At 36.6% G+C, this 22,740-nt stretch overlaps 1 protein-coding gene across 3 annotated transcripts in view; it reads right to left on the bottom strand.

The window, feature by feature from the left end:
* The window catches only part of LTN1 (listerin E3 ubiquitin protein ligase 1), a 31,369-nt gene extending 9,687 nt beyond the window's left edge, over positions 1-21,682 (bottom strand). The window contains exons 1-20 of one of the 3 annotated variants that reach the window (XR_010356817.1): positions 21,533-21,682; positions 19,708-19,911; positions 19,325-19,423; positions 18,127-18,357; positions 17,112-17,164; positions 15,951-16,131; positions 15,043-15,216; positions 13,813-14,003; positions 12,493-12,631; positions 11,023-11,808; positions 10,501-10,542; positions 9,148-9,340; positions 6,510-6,749; positions 5,384-5,537; positions 4,992-5,142; positions 4,114-4,315; positions 3,064-3,223; positions 2,797-2,901; positions 2,405-2,547; positions 427-562 (exon numbers count right to left, since the gene is read on the bottom strand). Coding sequence is in view for 2 of the 3 variants with exons in the window: in XM_064410491.1 (XP_064266561.1) it covers positions 427-562; positions 2,405-2,547; positions 2,797-2,901; positions 3,064-3,223; positions 4,114-4,315; positions 4,992-5,142; positions 5,384-5,537; positions 6,510-6,749; positions 9,148-9,340; positions 10,501-10,542; positions 11,023-11,808; positions 12,493-12,631; positions 13,813-14,003; positions 15,043-15,216; positions 15,951-16,131; positions 17,112-17,164; positions 18,127-18,357; positions 19,325-19,423; positions 19,708-19,911; positions 21,533-21,574 (3,626 nt within the window). In the remaining variant the exon portion in view is untranslated. Of the gene's footprint in view, positions 1-426; positions 563-2,404; positions 2,548-2,796; positions 2,902-3,063; positions 3,224-4,113; positions 4,316-4,991; positions 5,143-5,383; positions 5,538-6,509; positions 6,750-9,147; positions 9,341-10,500; positions 10,543-11,022; positions 11,809-12,492; positions 12,632-13,812; positions 14,004-15,042; positions 15,217-15,950; positions 16,132-17,111; positions 17,165-18,126; positions 18,358-19,324; positions 19,424-19,707; positions 19,912-20,011; positions 20,029-21,532 lie in introns of those variants that run through there. The other 2 variants (XM_064410491.1, XM_064410492.1) reach the window with 2 other exon arrangements.
* Positions 21,683-22,740: the final 1,058 nt, after the last annotated feature.

The raw sequence follows: 22,740 nt of genomic DNA, 5'->3' as shown, positions 1-22,740 counted from the left end.
GCTGGAAGCTTTTCAAGTTACATTTTTGGGTCCAGAATTTTAAAAGATAGCTAAGTCTGGTATGCAAGTGTTTCTCCCGCTACCAAAATAAACAATCAGAACTTGGAGCTGAACATCCAGCAACACCTACAAAAGTTGGTCCATTCTGAATGCATTTGAAAACAGCTGACATCTTTTAAAAGCATTTACAATGCCCCTCAGTTTCCCAGCCTTCCAGGTACTTTTCTGCAGTATGAGTTAGTGATTACCTAATGACAGATATATTAAGCCAAGGTTTCTACAAAAGTTTAAATATGTAATATTAGAGCAGTAGATGGCAATTGTACAGACTGATTTTATTTTAATTAATAACTAGTCTGTATTTTTAAACTCTTGTCTTAGAAATAAGAAAAAAAGTCAAATTATTTATCTCAAAGTTGCACCTACCAGCTAAAGAGAAAGCTGTCCTCATTATCATTTTTCCAAGACATTATGATTTTCAGTACTGCAGGTAGTAGATGATCACAATCAATACTTCTGTCCTTCAGGCAGGAGTTCAAAATGGAAAGACACCCAAATGCTCCTACGATGTAATAAATATGTAAACTCAATAGTCTTAATTATCAAGACAAAACAAACATTAGAATGTTTGTCAACAGAACTTAAGTTTAATATTGCAAGACAGTTTGGATAATACCTAAGCTTTCTTCTTTGAATCCACAAATGTCATTGTTAAATCAAAATACAATAACTAATCCAAAGTTTTTTAAATAAACAGCTCCTATAAGACTAAGTGATAGTTTATAAAATCTAAAAAAAGGAAAGATACCTGCTAATATTGATATTTCTTCGTGCTGCTAAAAATACAGTAAGCTAAACAATCATTTGGGCAGATAATTAAGACAATGCAACTGAAAGTTTGAATTCTAATATTATTGGAATGTTAATTGGAGTTCTAGTCAGAATGTTAATTTTTACTTTTAGAGTGAAGTACAACTGTTGCATTAGTACTAAATTAGTACTAACTTCTTAAAAATTTCCATTTTTAAGAAGAACTGTATTTATCTAGATTTCTTGGAGAAAATGAACATTCCCAACAAGCACAATGACAAAAAAATAAGGTAAAGTATCACATATGTATAGCAAAACCAACTAAACATACCCCTGCTTCACTTAAACAAGTTCAGCAGCATTTTTTTCAGCTGCTGAAATGAAAAGACAACATTGGAATGGTAAGCCTACAACCTACATCCCACTTAATGGGAATTTGGACATATGTGTTCTGCTCAGGATTCCCTAGAAAATTGAGAAGTAGTAGAAGGGAAGCACCAATTGCAAATAAAAGGCCACCATAACAGAGGTGGAGTGAGGATTCTTCCATTTTCTTCTGTTCAAAGTTTGACAGACACATTTGTTTGCCTCACTGGTTCACTTAGAAAGGCAGAAAGCCCCAACTAAGTTGAAAGAGTAGAAAACTACAGTAGAGATCTTTAAGATTTCTCTCAATTTCTGTATGGCACTAACACTGATCATTTTCACACCTGAATAACATCCATTTGAAGAACTCATCTGAAATCCTGAGAACACTGCCAAGGGACAGATGTCCACAGTTTAAAGTAACCAAAGATAGTTTTTTTTTCAATTTAATTAAGCACAGTTCTGTTACAAAATAAAAACCATAGTTTTCATATAGACTGATCAATAAGAGTATGCACAAGTACACACAAAAGCAGTAAGGGACAAAACCAGAAAGGACTTTCCTCTTAAATGACATCTAATTCATACAGATAGAGGGACTGTATGTGAGCATTTCCAAATAATTTTCTTGAAAAGCAGCAAGTTTGTGAAAATTTAGATCCAAATAGAGTGGCTATAGACCCAAATTAAGTGGCTGTATTCAAAGCAATATCATAATACATCTCAACCACCTCTTAGGTAATTTTCCAGAGCTGCAGACATTTAATGTAGTACAGTTTTCAGCTGGAGGAGCTAATCAAAAATTATATGTGTGTAAACTGTGAAAGAGTTCTTGGCAAACTATCTTAAGACAATCATGACCAGTTAACAATAGTAGTATTTTTGCATGCTGTGTAAAGCCTAAATGGTTCACTGAAATCTTTGATGTTTGCAGACTTGCTTATATAAGATAGATCAAATTAGAAGTACAGCAACATCAGGATGCTTTTAATAATAACAGCCTAAGATATTTTCCTTCTAATTTTGTATCTGGCAGTCAGGCTTTACTTTCTGAATGAGACAGAAAATTACTATGCCAAACAGTCTAGAAGAAATAGGCAAACTGAGAAAGCATTTCTTTATAGGAAAAACTATATTATAGTACATGTGTTTTATCTAAAAGGAAACTTCATTGCAAAATAATGTTCTTAAATTCTAACGAACTAGACTGAGGTAAGAACATACTCACCATCAGTGCTGGAAAGCTCTGTCTGTGTACATGTCATAAGTTTGGCCACACAATGGAAGACAAGTTCCCTCTTTTCTTCCTCAGTTAAGAAAGATGATAAACACTGAAGTGTATGCAATCTGCCCTCTGTTAATGGAAGGAACCTATTCATACAAGCAAAACACCACGAATGAAAGGAACACAAAAACTGAACTAGGAAACAAAGTATCGGTTCATAATGAGGTAATATCCTCTGACATAACTAATCCCAACTAAACCAAGTCTGACTTTCACATGCCATACACAAGTATCTTCATTTTCAGCTTTCAGCTGCAATGGTCAGAATCAGGATCATTTCACACTATCAACATTCACAACAAACTGCAAGTTTATAGGCAGCAGTATTAAGATACCCTTCTGTTGTCTTGAAAAGTTCTTTCCTCTCCCAGGATACAGCATTCTCAGCACTGATCACTTTGGCCATGGTTAAGGACCAGAGTCTTCCATGTTCCTCTGATCTTCAAAGAAGAAGAAATACTCTGGTTAATACATACAGATGCTCAGGGCTCACCACAAAAGCATTTGTGGTGAATCAACACACATATGGATATATAGTGGCACTCTATAAAATACAAACTGTGCAAACAGAGTTAAGAGTTGTTTCACTTGTTCTCACATACCTGTCAAATATAGTTTGCTGCAGGCTAGCTGTACTACTCAGAGTACTGAACTCCTCATATGTGATGTGCATCTCTTCTAACATATGAAGATATTCCAGAAGCAGACAAGGAGGATTCTCCAATTCTTCAATCCATTGTAGGGAATATAACAGTTCTGCAACTAATTAAATAACATCTGTGGTTTACAAATGACTACTGACTGGCATAAGCAAGAAGTTTCAAGCCAAGTTTTTGTTGTTCTTTTAAAATATGTTTTTAATGCATTAAAGATATTATTTTTACATGCAATCTCAGGTGCTTCAGAGCACGAACTGGATATTTGCCATTGTATCATAACATACAAGAGAAAAAAAGCTACAGTAATCTGTTATAGATAGTCAAGAAATTTTAAAGCATATTAAGCATGACATGACTCCTCTCTGTTCTCCCCCTTTTCTTTAACATATATTTCTTGCAGACAAGGCAGTCAATACCTAAGTCCAGAAGAAAACCAAGTAAATTTCATAAGAGCTAGCATGTGGTTCCTTCGTCAGCTTACAAAGTCCCACAAAATAAAATTACACTTCTCATCATGGTCAGAATTCTGCAGATAGAATTGTTAATTTAATAATGCTGCATTTAATTTGAGCATTCTTGAAAATAAAAGGAAACTAGACTCCACCTCATGGAATTAAGAAAGTTGTTGTCTCAAACTATCTTTACATTATGGTTAAGCCCTCAATGGAGGGATGCAGTTCTTGTTGCCCACTCATGCCAATGCACAGTGTGTTTTGGCAATGAACATATCTGAAGTTTTGAAAATTCATACTTCTCCCAGCTCAAAGTTCTATTGAGACAGGATGTATATAACTAAAAGAGGTCCCAGGAATATAAAAACTACTTTTAAAGGCGACCTGAACATTAAAAAAAAAAAAAAAAAAAAAGGGCAACAAAAAATGAGATAATTTCTCATTCCTCTATGCCAAACTTTAACTATGCATTTCTAATTTTCAATTCAGGTTACAACTACTACAAAATAAAATTCCTTTAAGTTTTACCACTGTAACTTACTTATATTAGCAATGTTCTTTCTTTCAGCATCGTGATTGCCATGGACTACACAATTTTTCAGTTGAAGTAGTACTATTTTACTTAGTAAGGCTGAAGTACACAGATGGCCTGGAAGTTTAGTTGTGCCACGCAGCTTGACACTTGATCCCAGAGGTTCAGAATTTATACTAAGCCTTCCTTCCAAAAGAGGCTTGTGCATCCACTGTAATATGTGCATAAAAAGAGTATGAAAAAATACTTTGATCTGTTTAACCTTGAAAATTCAGAATCATTAAGAAACAACCATGAAACATACACATTTGTATCAAAAGCACAATGGTGAGGATGACCCACTCCAGTGTATTAAAAACCTAATTGCACAGCAGTAATTTGGAACTGTACTGCTGCTCAGCAACAAATACATTTCTTTAGAACTCTATGTATTTTACAAGAAACTGTAGGGTTACTGGTGGCTGCATGGGACTTTTATGTCCTTCCCCACTCTCTATGTCAGCATTTTGTTAATAGACAGCAAACCATATTCTTCTCCAGATATTGGTGTTTTCACAAAATTAATCTTCATGTTTTTATCTTCAGATAAAAACATCTTCACAATGTATACTCTGTCAGATAAAATTCCTGAACTGTAAAGCAAGTGGCTGGTGTTCTGCACAGAAAAGGGTAATTTAATGGATTTGATTTTTCTCCAGTAGTACTGGATGGGTCCATAAACAGAGATTTTATCCTCTTTATAGACAAAGGCTGACAGGAACCTCTGCACGAACATATGGTACTCATAAGTGCAGTGCCATGTCATAAGAAAGAAAGCTTACCACCCTAGGAGACAGAGGCTTGAGGAAAGATTGACCACACTGTGCAATCCATTATCATTCCCATACCTCAGAGCACAGAGACTCGTGCAATTTCCTCCACTCAATTTTGTTCGGTGTCACATGCTCAACATAAGCTCTCACAAGATATCCAGACTGTCCATCAGCTTCCATGAGCTTCAGGAACAAATCACTGACTGCAGAGATCAAAACCTGAAGACTGAGAAAAGGAGAAAACGCTGCAAACAAGTTTGGCACTACTCATTAAGAGCCACCTGCCTATTTGCCATTGATACAATGCTGTACCAGGGGTGGTGTAAGTTCTGCTCTACCCACTGCCTCCAACAGGCTGAAAAGTCTCTCAGTAATACAGATGTCAATTAAATAAAGGCTATTATAGCACTGATCCTGGTTTGTTTTGGAGAACGACACATTATGGAAGAGATGTGAATCCCAATTACCTTTGAACATCCAAAGAGGAACACTGAACTTGGTTCTTGACCCACAGTGCAGCTTTAAGCAAAAAGGTGCTCTGTTTCTGAGTGCCCTGAAGCTGATGCACAAGTGAATTTACACCACACATCCAAGTGTGTTTCAACTTGCATACAACTGCATCTATTGTAGGGAAAAGAAAAAAGAAAACAAAACAACAAGTGGACAAGCAAAACTATCACAAACAGGTAAACTCTAATTACAACCTACAGCACATAGCAACAATCACATGTCTAAAGGTCCTGCAGTAGGAAAACAATTCTCTTTTCTGTGGTTACATGCAAAAACGATCAAAGGCACATACATAGCTTTCTTGTTGAAGAGCAATTTTAAATTAACTATGACTCACAGGTAAGATCTAATTTAATTCAGAATTAAGAGTTCTTGTTGTTGTCTGCTACCATATGTCCATACAGTCTTCAAAACCACAGATCTTTCTACCAAGATGTTGAACATTCACAACATCAACAATCATTTATAAAGCAGCAGTGTCTTCCAAGCTAGTACTGTCCTACTTCACTTCTATGACAACACTGAAACATTGTATTTACTTGCAATAATTTCAGTAAATGCATGTATCAATTAAACCCTCTCAAATTCTGCATTCAAAGCATATAAATCAGCATCTCAGTCTGAACATGGATAGTGAGAGGCATGGATCAATTTGTCTGGGCAACTTGGCTAATACAAATGGTTTCAGAACAAATACATGTTATCTGTAAAGAAGTGATTGTACACATTTTTTCATAGACTCCCCAAACTGCAAAATGAACAAAAAAAAAAGTTCAATGGTGTATTTCATAGACTTTAAACAACTTCTGTAACAGTCCAAAAAGTGTGCAATATCATAGCCTCCAAGACAACATCTAAAAATTAAAAAAATCTTTGTAAAGATGTTCAGGACTTGATGCTTAGTAGTAACTATGGGCACTGTAAATTAAAGCACAGATTTTCATATCAGTTACAGCTGCAAATGCTCAATGTATGTGAACCCAGTATTCTATCACATACTTGATTCAGTTTCACAGAAAGGAAGAATTTAGACGTAATCATCACCTATGAAAAAGCTTGGCTGAAATATTTTTTCCAGATTACCTGTCAAGTGTGCTGCATCCTGCCTCTGAGCACACAGCTGGAAGATGGTAAGGAGCAAGTCTTCTGAGGCTGACATCAGCAAACAGCCTTTCACTGAGCTGAAAAAGCTTGAGGCCACGTCGCAGATGAAAGATACTGATGGTTCAGTATCTCCAGCTTCAGAAAGATCCTTCGCTTTAGACAGAGCTGCTTGAAGTTTATCAATAATCCTTTCAACAAAGGTTTCACCAATCAATGATTCTATTGGGCAGAGGAAAAGACAATATGCTTTGATTGCTTGATAAACACGACCATACAAAGATGTCATATTAATACAGACCAATTTGATTTTTATTTAGTAATTTTGAATGCAAAATGAAGTGCAAAACAGTTTCAGTCTAATGGATTCCTAAACTCTTCTATTTCACAGACACCAGCCAACATTTCACACTGCTAAGTATCTTTCCTCTAAACCAGCTGAAGCAGCTTTGAAAAAGGTATTTAAGATAGAGCAAGTGCAAAGTGATCCTTCCCCTTTTATGCCCTCCTAGCTTCTGACAACCAACTGTGAGCCCATGATTTCACTGTACTATTGCATATAGCCACAAACATGCTTAGATCCTTTTTCATGGGATACAAGCAAGCCAATTCCATTTATCCTCAAACTCTGCAGTATCCTCTGGCAATGAGTTCCATTATTTAATTAGAAACTGTACATAGAACTATACTATTCTCAGCCCTCAAGACTGCTGCCTAAGCATGTGTTAGAAATTAATGTTCTTCCACTGAAAGAAACAATGATACATTTCTCACTATTTGCATTTTCTATACAAATTGAGATTTTATGGCTTTCAAGCACAACCCCATCCCTAATAACTTCCACTAGAAGCTGACAAATTCTAGTCTGTTTTCTTGCTTCTATAAGCAGAAGCCACTTCTTGTCTAACCATCCCTGCCAGACTTCTTTGGGCATATTATATTACATGCTTTTCAAAAGCATATAGAATATTGCAAGTGACCAAACTTGAACAAGAATATTGCAGTGACCAAAACTACAAGCAGTATTCCAGATATTAACTACATATTCAGTATACTAACTACATGCTATAATAAATTTCATTGGTCCTCTGTTCTTTTCACAGTAGCTCCTAATAAACTGTATTCCTCTTTACTGTTTTACAACCTGTCACTTACAGGGAAACACCACAATGACTGAAGATCTCTTTTTGAGTTTTGACAGGTCAGAGTCTATCACTGAATTGATACAGTTACAACTGTGTTCTTCCCATGTATACATGTAGTATTTATTGGCTTTGGATTTCTTTTGTAATCTTTTGTATCAGTTAAGCATTCAGTATCACAGCACATTGCTATGGGTCTGTGAGTTTCAGCAACAATTTTCTTCCTTCCACTATTTATCCTTTTTCCCATTTAATTCCTGTCATCATAGGCTACTGATGCATGAAAGGCTCTCCTAGTCTCTCCAAGACAATATGCTTAAGAAACTTAGATAAGAGATCTCATTTAAAAATTCTTTTGAAAGTCCACATACTTTACTTTGGTTTTAATGACTAAGTCAAGAACCACCACAGCTCCTCAAAATCTCTTAGGCTGCAATCAGTATGATTTAAAAACAGGTCACCCACCACCCAGCAGAAAATGAACTCAGGAGTGCCTCTGGCTCTGGAGTCAAAAAGCAAAGTCACTGGACAATCAGGCCTAGAACATCACACACTCACAAGCACATTTGTTGAACTCTCTGTGGAGAGACAAAACAGGTTTTCCTGATGGTCCTTTACATCAGAAGTTCCAGTAACAGAAAAAGCAATCTTAGGACACCTTCAGGATTCCTTGTCTAAGAACATGCACCACAGTGAGCTGCCTGCATGTATTTTTGTAAACACCATGAACGTGCACAGCATCCCCTGACACTGAAATATGCCACCACAGGGATCAAAGCAAATGCTGAGTTTACATGGAAAACATGAAGAAAAATGAACTCCCCTGAAGTCTATATCAGATATTAAAATTGCAAACAAATTAAACAGGGTGCTATTAGCAAATCAATTGGATGCTATTAATAATAGCTATTAATTAAAAAATCAGAATACATATACAGCATAAGAGCATACACGGAGTTTTTTAAATACATAAAAATAAATGGAAATGGCTAAAACAATTCCAAGGACCTGTAATAAAACATTACTAAAACACACACAGGTCCATAACAACTGACTTGGTATTCCAGTTTTGAAGGTAAATTTCACATGGTATGGTTTAAAAATTCATATTATTTTACAGCACATCAGCTGATAGATCAAGCTTACTTACATTTTCCTCAAGTTTTCAAAACGTGCAAATCCGAAACTTGTCTTTAAACATTGCCTTTGTTTAGCAATGTGGACTAAAAAAATGGCAGCTACTGCTGCAAGTTAGTGTTTACAAAATTAAATTGGATGTAGTAAACTGGCTTAAGTATTAAAAAAGCCCAAAACTAAGAACAACAACCCCAACAAAAACCAATCAACAAAAAGTCACCAGGAGAAAGCCTAAACGTTCTACGTGAAGTATTCTGGAAGATCCCAAACTCTTTCAACCTGATGCAAAGCATAAGTGCAGCATTTACACTTCATGAACTCCAAGGATTATATATGCTCACCACTTTTAACGTGCTGCGACAACACCAAGCTCAGGAGGGTCCACTTTTCTGAAGAGGCTGATCCTGATGAGGCTGCTCTAGGTTTTAAGCTCAGGTGACACAGATCATCTGCCAGCATTACCAGTCTTTCTCCAAGTGTGTCTCCTTTCAGCCAGTCAGAGACTAAGGAAAGTTTTGCTGTGCTTGAGCATGCCTGGATCACAAGAAAAACATTCTAGGAATCTTTTGAGGGTATAAAATAATAGAATGATTTGGGTTGGAAGGGACCGTAAAAATCATCTTCCAAGTTCCAATTTAAGTACCAACCCCCTGCCATGGGCAGGGATACCTTCCAGTAAACCAGGCTGCTTCAAACCCCACCCAATCTGGCCTTGAATTCTTCCAGTGATGAGGCAGCCACAGCTTCTCTGCACAACCTGTTATTAACTATTAACTTTATTACTAAGCATAAGATTAGTATGTCACACTTGCACACACAGAGTGAGAATTATATAATCTGCCACAAACAGCCTTCAGATTTTACAACTGCAACAACATCCCCCAACTTTCTTTTTGTCAGAGACAGCAACTTATGGCTGGGTCAGATCTCTATTGCAGAGTGAAAAAGTCGCCTTCTGAAAAAGCTTCCTTTATGTTTCTCCTCCAACTATAGAGCCCAGGAAATTCCTACACTGGAATTAGAAAAATAACTTCTGGATGACCAAGTTGGCTGAAATAAAATCTATTTAAAACACAAAAACTGTTTACAGCACCTGAATTTCTCAAAGAATAAATAGAAGGTCACAAAAACTTTATTTTGCTGATGAGCCACTGTAAGTTACAAAATCACAAAAACTCAGTATTCCTAAAATACACAACATATGTGAGGGAAGATCCTGTGGTCTATGTACTGGACTGTAAGTCAAGGACTATGAGTTCTTGTCAAAAAATTCATCATGCGCTTCCTATTTCATCCCATGGAATTACTTAAATGTCAGTGGGAAAAAATGGAATACTACCTTTTCCTTATAAACACTTTGTAGGGATGATGATATAAATAATAATTTAAACTATTAGTCTAATCCCCAGCTCCATTCTCTCTAGCTTAGAATAGATGATCCACAAATCAGGAATCCCTCTGGCTCAAAAAGCAAACTGACCAAAAACAGACAGGACAAAGATTCTTTTGTTTTGGCATCATCACTTAATTTTTAAGACTGTCCCCAGATTTAAATGCATTTAAATCAAACACTACTCTGAAACAGTAAGATTTTAAAACTATGGAAATTACCACTACAAACACATGTGAGTCTCAAACTAATATCAGAGAATTATTAAAAATTACACATAACAAGAAAAGATCTTAGTATTTACCTTTTGAATTATCTGGAGAAAAACAACCCACTTCAGATCCATCTGAAAAGAAAAACAAAATTCACCAAGATTTAATAAAAATCTTTGCTGAACAGGAAGCAATAATGCCATTTTATCTGTTCTGTAGGCATAAGCTGATAAAATTCAGTAACAAAGTTATTGATTGTATAATTTTTGTCTTGCAAATCTTTCTCTCCCACAAAATTGAATAAGGGACTGTATTTATATGAAAGGCTACCAATGACTACTATTAAAGTACACTGTATAAAGAAGCAAGAGCAGAGAATTTATGATGATACTTTTAAAAAATTATTTAGACCATATAGAAAGGGACAGAACCTTTCACTGCAACACTACCACGTCCATATTTCCAAAAACTACCTTCTTTACCTGCTGAACTTAACCCAAATTCATGTAGAATTATCATCCATGCAACAGTGCCAAAATAAGATTATTAGTGAACCATAGCCCACAACAACAGTAATGACTCTGATAAAAATTAACATCATGTACAAGTCATACCTTTACTAAATCATCAAGAATGACTTTCCTTTCATCATTACTGTTGCAACAATGAAGTACACTGTATAAAATATCAACCAGGAAATGGGTGTCTTTTCTCCAGTCTTCTTTCAGCCAGGTTATTAAATTCAGATACAGAAATTGTACAGATGGACTTCGGTTATGAGCTTCCACTTCATTTTGGGATTCAGCTTGAGCAGGTCTTACATCATTTCCCTGCTCTAAAAGTACTTGGAAAACTCTGTTTGAGGAAAAAGTGTTGAGCAGGGCAGAGAGAAATTGCAAATGCTCTTCTGACTTCTGTTCATTGACATACACAATGCTCAGCTCAGCCAGGTTGCAGACTAAGTTCTCCAGAGGTTCTTTCCTTAGGCGCGACATTTGCTGCAAGTCAGCCTGAATTTCAGAGTCACCATTTCTCACCTCCATGAGCATTCGACTCTCAGTGTTCCTTTCAGATTCAACCTCATCTGTAAATCTGATTTTTAGAGATTTTCTATGGTTTGGTTTCATAGCACTCTTTGTATTCTGAAGAATTTCTAGCATACCAGATATGGCAAACAGTAATTTCTTGTCAGCATCCAACCTATCAACATGAAGTATACACATTTTTAAAAGATGGCCCCAAAAATCTGACAACAGTTTCTGGAAAACTTCATCTGTGCCATCATCGCTGGAGAGTTCTGCTTTAGCTTCCCAGGAACTCAGCATTTCTGCTATTTGATAAAATAATGGTCCACTTTGTAACTTGGGCTCCTTAAGTACAGCATTGACAAAAGGCATTAGCTATAAAGACAAAAAAAATGTATTAAAGAACAGTGATCCAATTTAAAAAATCATTTTATCCTTTATAATGCCAAGAAATTATATAATTCTGAAAAACATTCTGGAAACAACTCTGCAAATATCAGAATTATTTATGTTTGAACATTTTATAAAAACACACAGGATGGGAGGCACTTTTTCCCCCTTAAATATAACTTTAATTGCACAGTAAAAAGGATGATTTCATAGGAAGAAAAAACCCCTAAATTCAGTACCTTTACTTTTCTTATACATTGCTATCTACAACTCCCTGAAAGGAGGTGGGGGTGGGTCTCTTCTGCCATGTCTCAAGTGAAAGGATGAGAAGGAATGGTCTTAAATTGCAGCAGGGGAAATTCAGACCAGGTATTCAAAAACAAAAAAATTGCTGGAAATGCAGTCAGGCATTGGAATAAGTTGCCCAGGGAGGTGATGCTTAAGAGACACCTGGATGAGGCCCTTGAGGACATGGTCTGGGGGTGATTTTGCTGGTACTGGGCTGACAGTGGGATTGGATGATCTCAAAGGTCTTTTCCAGCCTGTGTGTTTTTTTCCATAAAATCTAGGGAAACTCTCAACAGAGAAGTAAATCCTCACCTAAAATTCACATTTCTCTCTAATTTTGACTTATTAAATGTACACACAACAAGAATTTCTGATTAATACCTGGTCACATATAAGCATTTGATGAATTTGGCTTTGGTCTTCTCCTTTCTGTAGTACAGCAAAACACAGGCACTCCATAAATGCAGTTATAATTGCTGAACTTTCTGAAGGACTAGCTGTTGTCCTCTCACTTGACAACCTGTGAGAGGACACAGAAGAAACCAAGTAACCCAGTTTCCAAGAAAACCAGCATGAATGTTATCAATGTACCCTCAGTTACACTGTGCTGATCCAGACACCACTATGAGAATACAGGATCATAGAGTCATTTACAGGAGTCAGATCAGAATAAAGTCAATTCAGAAAGTTGATAAACCCAAGCATTTAACAGAACCTATATCAAAATAAATTCTTCATTTGGTCTTAGCATTCAGAAAAAAAAAAGATCTATGTGAACAGAGAAACCATATACAGCCTAGCAGCCTGTCTCCTGTTTCAGATGGCTGTCAAAACTCTTCTGCAATTTTCCACACACACCACAGAAGTTCAGAGAGTGTCACTTTTTGTCATTACAGGAAAAAAAAGAGGAAGAAAAAAAAAGAGAAAAAAAAGAAAACCACCTAAAGAAAGACTCCCCAGTTTTGAGTCAGAAAACCTGCAATTCCTTTGCTTTTTAATGAATACTAGATCACAAATGATCACAGAAATAATTACAATCATTCTACTACCTATAATAAAATTCTATACACATTTCAAACAAACCACTACGTAACTCTCTTCTCCAAGAGCTCTGCTAATTTCCACACCAACATCAGCAATGATTTTTTTTTTCATTTATTTTAAATAAATAAATTAGTTTTCAGCATTTCATGAAATAATTTCTATATGCTTTTCAGTACGCAATGCACAGGTGCACATTTAAATTACATTTGATAGAAAGGTGGTTTTGAGGTATTTTAAAGGCACAAAGTACAAGCGGTTTCATCCTTTAAAAACAAGTATTGTGAGAATTACAGTTCATGCATAAAGGAAATGTCACTATCACAAGGCTAATCCCCTATGTAAGAATTACACACTGGTGAGAAGAGCCTGATTCTTAATTATAATAATGTTCTATATTCAAATTTGTCATGGAATAGAAACAAAACTTTGACAAGGAAAGATAAGAATGCTTCATGTACAGAAGCTGTAGTAAAATCAAAAGGAAAGCTGAAGGTTTAAGATGACAGGAACAGCCACAAAGGACTGACTCCAGTTTTGGATTTTGAAAATAATTTTAAAAATACCATCTCATTTATCTTCAAATGCTTAAAGATTAGTTTTCCTTATTTCCAAATGTAAAAGAGACTGATTCCAAATAAATAAATTTGTGGTCCGTACCCTTGAATTATAGAGCTGAAAAAAACTCTGAAGTATTCCAGCTTCGGCTCCACAACATCAGGAGGCACCTTGCTAATGAAGGGCAAGAGGTTTGGGTAGATAACAGTAGCTAATCCTCGCCCACCTTCTCGAAGCACTGTCCAGAGCTTTGGCAGAACTCCTTTTCTGGCATTTACATGACTCCAACAGTCCTATAGAAAGAAATTCACTTACTATAAATTAATCAACAATATGTTGCCTCAGAAGAACCCCCAAGGTAGCCATTTAACCTACATCCCCATATTATAGCTGAAACAAGTAATTGTGAAATTTAAATTCTGTTAAGTTACTCACCTGCTAGTATCTTTAAAATCACTTTCTCCCTATTTTGGCTTGTGAAGTTAACATGATAAAACTATGTCTGCACTGTTTAAAATCAATTGACCTTTCTTATTAGCCAACTGCAATTAAAGGTTTCTCTTTAATCATGCTTTCATGATGCTTCATAGGAATCACTATTGTAATTAATACTGTATTTAATTTTAATTTCTCATTATCAAGGCAAACCAATGACTGAGTTCGGAAGCATCGCTAACTGCAAAACTCTCCTCAAAAATTTTCTGATGGTTAGAAATTGCTTTGGCACTTCCCCCTCCCTAATTTTTTTTGTCATCTATTTTATTTATTATCATATAGTTCAAGGTACCTATATTTATAATAAGCTGAACAAAGACTATTTAGGGGTTTTTCTTCGAGAAAACTTCTTCCCATTCATTCCAGCAGTTGCAAAAGGGAGCTGCAGCATTAAACCATCAAAGCATCCCAGTCTATGGTAACAACTCATCCTGCTAATAAATTCAAAGCCAGTGTTTCACTTAAAATTAATCTATAGAGCCCTTACATCTGAAGGGGAAACAACTAACCAAAAATGCACTGCAGGTCTTTTTCGTAACTGTCTGTAACAAAGAAAAAGGTTTTAAGCATTATTTGACTTACTAGTAACTACATTTAATGAAAGGGTTTCAGGTTAATTAAATTAAATTCATAAAACAACTCTAATTTTCAGATATACTGGACATGATATATTTGGAAGTTACACTGAAAAAAGGAGGATGTAGCCTTATGGATTTCCTGTTATTAATCATAAAGAAAACCCAGTCAAGAATATCTTCCTAATTCTACACAGAGAACAACACTTGATGAAAAGTTAAATTTGATGAAAATATCTGCCCCTTACCCGTCCCACATTACCTCAATAGTGGTGATAGTATAAAGCACTGCCTCCCAAAGAGCAGGACACACCACTGCATCACTGTCATCAATGCTGAGAAGAACAGCAGGACAAACTCTTGGTGCTTCAACTCTCACCACCTCAGGCAAGTGCTGGCAAAAAGCAGAAATCAGCTCAAAGAAAGCTGAGCGAACCTGACAGAGGCCACAGAAGGAAAAACAGAATTTGTCACTACATGTAGTTAGTAAGATTACAACACACCATGCCTGTATTTTATCACATTAACAAAGGTTAAAATATTATTAAAAACCAAGAAAAATAAAGCAGTTATTAAACAGTCTTATCAAATATTTTAATGCCATTTGTTTAGTGATGAAATGCTGGTCAAAAGTTGTATTTTTATATACTTCTCAAAAGGCATTTTTTCCCAAAAGCAACTTAAAGCTTTTAAACAAAATACTATTGCATTAATTCATCATCTACGTACAGACTAAAGACCAGTAAAATTGTTTAAAAAATGAAAACCCCAAAGCACTAAGAACATATGCTGTAAGTTGACAGAGTTTGTATCTTTCACATGAATTTTAATGATGGCAGATTGCAAAAAAGTAGATCATGATGATATGGAAATAAAAATTTAGCCTACTGGATAAATTTTCAAGCAATATTGTCTATATTGAGTTTGGCAGATTTTTTAACATTTAAGTCTGGTCAGATATTAGTCCCAGATCAAAAAGATTTATAATTATTTTTACTGAACAGTTTCTTTAGCCTTTCTGGAATCTACCTAGAAACCTGAAGGCTGTTTCAAACCTAAGCAAAGTACCAAGTTCATCCTTGTAGAACACAAGTAATTAATACTTCCTTAGGTTAAGGGCATTACCTTTAACAAAAACCAAGCAAAATAAAGAAGAAATTAAAAAGTCACCTGTGATACACTGTTTTTGCTATATTTCCAAAATTTATTTTGGGACAGAAGTGACATTAACTTTTCCTCCAATGAATGCATCTCTTTCTTTGGCAACATGCTGAGCAACTTTTTTAAAGCTAACAAGGAAGACGTCAGAATCCGGAAAAATTTGGCTTCCCTTTCTTCTTCTGGTACAGTTCTCAGAAAGCAAAACAAACAAAAAAGTTAAAAGTAAACCACAAATAAACCAGCAGGCATCCCAAGTTTGTCTAAACTAAACTGCCTTCATTTTTTTTATGTTCATTTTTTGAAAGAACATTGCCAGCAATGTCAATACATAAACTTTCTGTAAGTTCTAAATTACACTATAAAGTGTTAGCAAAAAAGATCTCATCTTCCAGCTACTCACAAATGATATTCTTAAAAGAGCTAAAACAAAATTAGATAACTGATAACACTTTCAAAACCATTTATACTTAAGTGTTGTAGTAATTAGCAGCTGGGACTCAGTTTTATCATGCAGAAAAAGCTGACTGTTTATTCACAAAGCTCACATTGATAGGAAATATCAGAAAGCACTGTGTTAGACCAAACTGGCTAACAATACACTGACACTCAGTTTATTGGTCAGTAAATGGCTAGGGTATCCATCTGTCAAATCTCTCAATTTTTGGTTAGTTTACATATTTTGTTCACTGTTTCCTATGAGACAGATTTTTTGTTTATTGTAGGTGCAAACAACTGTCTTATCAGAATACTCTGTTAACTGCCTATATTTTTTGTGATTTTTCACATGGGAAGTTAGCTAGCTGCACTTAGAAGAAGTAACAGGCTAGCTGGTAATTTAGCAGAACAAGGCCTGGTTTTATAGAATAAATATACAATATATAATAAATAATATCATATTAATATTTATATAATAAATTTTATATGTATATGTATATATATATGTGTATATATAGATATGTGTGTATATATATACATATATATATGGCCTTTATTTTATAATATCTCTACTTGTATGCAACACTTAAGTCCCAAACAAAGTAGCTGAGATCTGGATTCAAATAATTATTCTGTCTCCTGAAATAAAACTAAATTCACTACTTCCAGGGACAGAGAACCCAATAAAGACCAAGATTTAAAGAATTAAATATACATTTAAGCAGGCAAACATACTGAGGGTCACTGAGTGTATCAGCTGTTTCCTTCAGAAGGTGATCTTGAAGTACCTATGGGAGAAAAAACATGCATATAAACACAAAGAAATCTAATACTTATATGTGAACAATATAGTTCACACATTATTCAGAGACAGCCCCACAATAAAATTTCACAATCTCCGAGTTGTCTTTCTAATATTTTTAGACATGCTAGTAAACATGCTAGAAGAGAATTTGACTCATGGTGAACATACTAGCTGCGGTACTGTTTGAATTGAGTCCTCCTAACCCTTAGTAAATTGCAGCCCTATGCCAAGGTATTCCTGCTAAAAAGAAGCCAAATTGAAGCAAATCAAATCAGTTAGGTTTGCACATGATGGGCCTGCAATGCAATCTTTGAACTTTAATTCAGTCCACTGAATTTCATATCTGACTGGCAGAAGAGCATAATGGCCAGAATTAAACTTGTAGATGCTGAAACACTGCTCAGCATTCTGTATTCTTTTTCACTATAGCTAAACTACTCCAGCATCATTATTCCATCTGTCAGCAACATTATGTGTTGATTGAACATCGTTACGTAGGAATGCACACAAGGAAATTCACTATTCATTCCTTTGGTTCCAGTCATTCTCATCTCAAGTCCAAAAAAAACAAGTATTTTTTTCTCTGCACTCCTTATTATTTTTCTTTTTCATATTTCCTTATGGAAGAAATTCTTCCCTGTGAGGGTGGTGAGGCACTGGCAAAAGTTGCCCACAGAAGCTGGGGCTGTCCCATCCCTGGAAGTGCTCAAGGCCAGGTTGGACAGGGCACGGGTCTAGTGGAAGGTGTCCCAGCCCATGGCAGGGGGTGGAACATGAAGACCTTTTAAAAGTTCCTTCCAACCCAAACCATTCTCTTCACAGGGGCAAAGTTTCAGACAAGAAAGAAATTTAACAGTGAAGAACAGACAGGGGAAGGATGACTTTTAAACTTATAACAGAAGTTGACATATACAAAGGCTTAAATAAATACAAAAGTAAACTCACATTAAGAATTTCATCCTTACAGAACACTAAGGCTTCAGGTTGTTTGCTCGAAGGAAAAGCTTTTTCAAAAGCTACTTTTGCAGCAGAAGCAGCAGGGGAGTAAGTGTCACACTGAGCAATCAGCCAGTAACCCATTATACTTTTTAAGTAAGGAGCTAAGTGTTTTTTTACTTTAAGAATCAGTTGCTCAAAAGATTGCTGAGTTGCTTCTCGAACACGGCGATCATGATCCTGTTAAACAAAGAAAAGAAGAAAAAAGATAAAGGTTTGTTGGTTTAAGAAATGTACCTTTGATTTCAGGCACTTCAAAGCAAAAGTGGTGATTAAAAAGCCATATTTGCAATTAATTGGATTTGAAACACAGATTTGAAAAGACACACCAATGACAAAAAAGTTGTGGTATCCCAAGATATGGGGAGAATCCTAATTTAGTAGCATGATATTACCAAACTGTTGTACACTCAGATTGTAACCTTTCCCTGATATCCCTAACAACAGTTTTTATTTCCAATTTATACATTTTACAGACAGACAAGAGGAAGGAGAAACAGGAAGCCTTGAAGACATCTTCTGAGTCAGAACTATCATAAGCTGTGCATTGCTATCCTTTATTTGAATATGAATTTACAACATGATGATTTTCTATACTCTTGACTCCAGAAAGAAACAGTAGGAACTACTCTAATGGGTAAGAATAGTGATTCTTTTTGTTCCATACCATGTTTTCAACAGTAGGCATTCTAGACAGCTTGGAAATAGAATAAATAGATCAAGAAACTTATTGCTAATCTGGCTACACATGGTCTTTTCATATTTGGGTTTGGGGGTTTTTTTTAATGTTAAGTCAGGTCAGATATTAGCCCTAGATCAAGAAAGTTTATAATTATGTTAACTCTCTATCCTTTTTGGAATCCACATAAAAAAAAACTTTTCCTAAGAAATATAGTACCATCTTTTAAACCTAAAGGTCTAACAGACCTATCAAGGAAGAACAGCCCAGAATCAACAGTTCAAGATTCCACCCACTGCCAATAATGAAATATGTCCATAAAAAGAGCAGTATTTTCCTTCAACTCGATGTTTCACCTAGAACAAGTCAATAATTCCAACAAAGGTAGATAGGTCAACAAAGACCACCTTAGAGGTAGTCACAGGAAGTAGATAGATAATTTTCTAATTTAAATACTTCAATACTTACCAGTGAAATTTTACAATAAATTCTCGGCCAGTAAGGAAGAACACCTTTAACAACTTCTGCTTCTCTTTCCTTGCACATCATCCCAAACTCTTGCATAGCCTAAAATCAAAACATTAAGAGCATGACTTCAGAAGTCAGGTAGATATGTTCTGTAATTTACCAGTTTGTATCCAAAACTGCAACTCCCTTTCCCAAAAATCAAATAATTTCTTGCAAATGAGCACCTATAGAGTGCATGATAGGCTATCCAGGATATCATCTGTATTGCAGTTCTAGCAAATCCACCAAAGTGAAATTAGTTACTTCCTCTTTCTCCCTTAAGAAAACCGTATTATTCTCCGATTAAAAAAAAATAAATTATGGGGGGCAAAGGATACACCTACTTTTAACTTGGTTGTGACATCCCTTTTAGAAAGTTTCCGCAACACCATTCGGAAATCGGCATCCACAAGGCTGTTTACTTCCTCTGCTCCTTGAATTGCAGGAACATATCCTAGATCACTCTGAGATGTTCCAAAGCCAATAAACCCAGGCACTGTTCCACGTTCTTTGGCAAGGAGCTCTGCAGCTCGGCCACTGCTAGAAGGCTGACAAAAGAAAAGGGACGGGAGTCAATTATCGATTTAGTTTTATTTTGCACACATTATGCTTTTGAAAATATGATTCTATTTTTATTTTATAATTAACCTTCTAATTAACGTAAAGCCTCTCAAAGAAGAGTCCACCTGTGCTTTAAACACAGAAACCTAGAAAATTATTCTTCTCTTCAGGATCAGGCTGAGAAATTTGGGGCTGTTCAGCCTGGAAAAGGCTCCAGGGAGCCCTCATAACATCCTTCCAGGATCAGCAGGGAGCCTACAAGGAAGCTGGAGAGAAGTCTTCATCAGGAACTGTAGTGATACGACAAAGAGGAATGACTTCAAACTGAAACAAAACAAGTTTAGATTACATATGAAATTCTTGCCTGTAAGGGTGGTGACGCCCTGGCACAGGCTGCCCAGAAAAGCGGGGGCTGCCCCATCCCTGGAACTGTTAAAGACCAGGTTGGACAGGGGTTGGAATAACCTGGTCTAGTGGAAGGTGTCCCTTCCCATGGCAGGTGTGACTGGATGAGCTTTAAAGTCCCCTCCAACCCAAACCACTCTGTGAGTCTATATGATGATTCTGTGAATCAGAATTCTCTTTTCTCATAAGGCATGAATATTTATGGAAATTTTTCTTGCTTTTATTGCTTTATATCGATTTTTCACTATACAAAAAAGCCTAACAGAAAATTCCTTCTGCAAGCAAACAATTTATTAAGAACCTATAAACAACTTACTAAGAAACTATTTATCCTCCTTCACTATTTCTGGCTTTCTAGTTTTTATCATGGGCCAATACAGCTCCCAGGGAATGCTCCTTTATTCTCTGAACAAATAAAAACACACAGACATAAAGGATTCTCCCAGTAAAAATTATTCGGCTTGCGGCCCAAAATTATTTAGAGAAATGGAGCAAAAGCATGCATATGTAATGAATACAATAAATATCATGCATATGTAACAAATACAACAAATATCATCATACAGTGTGTTTTGGAGCTCAGCACCACTCTTAGTTTACCCCATTTGCCCATTGTATTGTTGGCTGAGGTTTGTTTCAACCACGCTCTTTTAGAAAGACTACCCCAAAACTGACTGATGCTTAAATGTCTTCTGGGACACCTCACAATGCAAATACGCTTAATTTCCTAATGGCAGCAGCAGTTTAGTGAGCTTGTGGGGTTTAATTAATCTTTTCTGCATGTGAGCTGTTAAGGATATGTTGCTTTGCGTTCTCTCGTCTTCCCTAAATCCAGGGAGGAATTAGGGAACCTTAACACCAGACTTCTCCCACAATCCTGAGTGACAGGGCAGATATCACGTCATCTCTGGCCTTTTGGCAAGAGTGTATCCTAAAACTCTGCACAGAAAACCACACCGAATGTGCCACCGGCGCCTTGCTGAATCTACACCCGCGGTGACTTTGCTCCCTCTCCGTACAGACACCGCAGCAGCAGCGCTCACACTCCCCAAAGCACAGCCCAGGCCAAGAGGCGGCCCCGGGCCCGGGCCCAGCCACCACAACCGGCCCCACAGCCCGCGCTGCCCTCCGCGGGAGCCGCGCTCCGGCACCCGGAGCGCCCGAACCGCGAGCCCCCGAGCCGCGGGCCCGGCCCCCGCTCACCCGCAGGTTGCCCTTGGTTCGCTGCTTGTTCTTGCCCCCCATGGCGGCGGCGCCGGGAGCGGGGCCCGGCCGCAGCCACCGCGGGCTCCCGACACTTCCGGGGCGGGGCCGCGCGGCGCGGGAGGGAGCCTGCCCCGGCCGGCCTCGAACTCAACAACATCCTTTGAAGAAAAAAACCTAAATCCATCGATCTTCAGCTTCGAGCGTCCCGTGGGGCCTTTACGGAGTCGCAGCCTTCTTGTACATTTACAAAGACTTTGGATTTGGGAAAGTTTCACCCACGCTTGTCGAATGGTATCGCTGTGAAGTATCTCTTCAAGTCCATACCAGAGAGTTAGCGATTTTACAGGATGTGTACAGAAACGTATTTTTTTTATTTAATCAATATTTAATAAAAATATTTAATCAAAAGAAACCAATGTCTGCTTTTTCCACCATGGGATTTATATACAGTATCTGGAAAATCAGCATTCATTGATACAACTTTGTCGAAATCCCGCTCAAAAACACACGCAACATAATGCATTTCGTATTACAGGACTGAAAATTTGGGAACTCAGAAGGCTGAGGATCGTTTCAGAGTTTTTGAGCATGCCATAAGGGAACCCGATCCTTGGTACACTGCTGCTTTTACACAAACCAAAATAACAGATGCAGTGCAGCCACCATGGTGTGAAAAATGTGTATTTTATGATTGGCTTTTCGCAAGTATTAAAATGAATATTGTATGTGTATGTTAGAAAGTTATGCTGTATTAAATTACTTAAATATAGTTTTAGTTATAACATAATGTTAAAATAGAAACTATGGTATGTAAGATATTTGTTTAAAAAAGGACTCGCACCAGATAGAAGCCACAGGACACCTAAATCTTTCAGAGAAAGGGAATTTATTGCTCCCTTAGCAGCAGAAAACGAACTTCTTCCCACCTCGCTCAGACGGCATGAGGATTAAGAGGAAGAAGTTTACAGTGACCAGACAGAATCCTGTGTTTGAATGGAATTTATGCATCATGTATGAGATAGATGAATATGCAACAAGCAATTGTTTTTAAGGGTTAATCCTCTGTTAACGGGTGTCCTTTTTCGGGCTTATTTTGCCCAGAAAAAGGTACCCAGACATCTGTATCTCTTTGTTTTTATTGTCTCATATTGTCCTAATCTCAAATGTTCAAATTTTATTGTTCTATTACTATTTTTATAACCATT

The sequence above is a fragment of the Passer domesticus genome, chromosome 2 (assembly GCF_036417665.1).
Source record: "Passer domesticus isolate bPasDom1 chromosome 2, bPasDom1.hap1, whole genome shotgun sequence".
NCBI classification, from domain to species: Eukaryota; Metazoa; Chordata; class Aves; order Passeriformes; family Passeridae; genus Passer; species Passer domesticus.
This window is presented reverse-complemented; position numbering and strand designations above follow the sequence as displayed.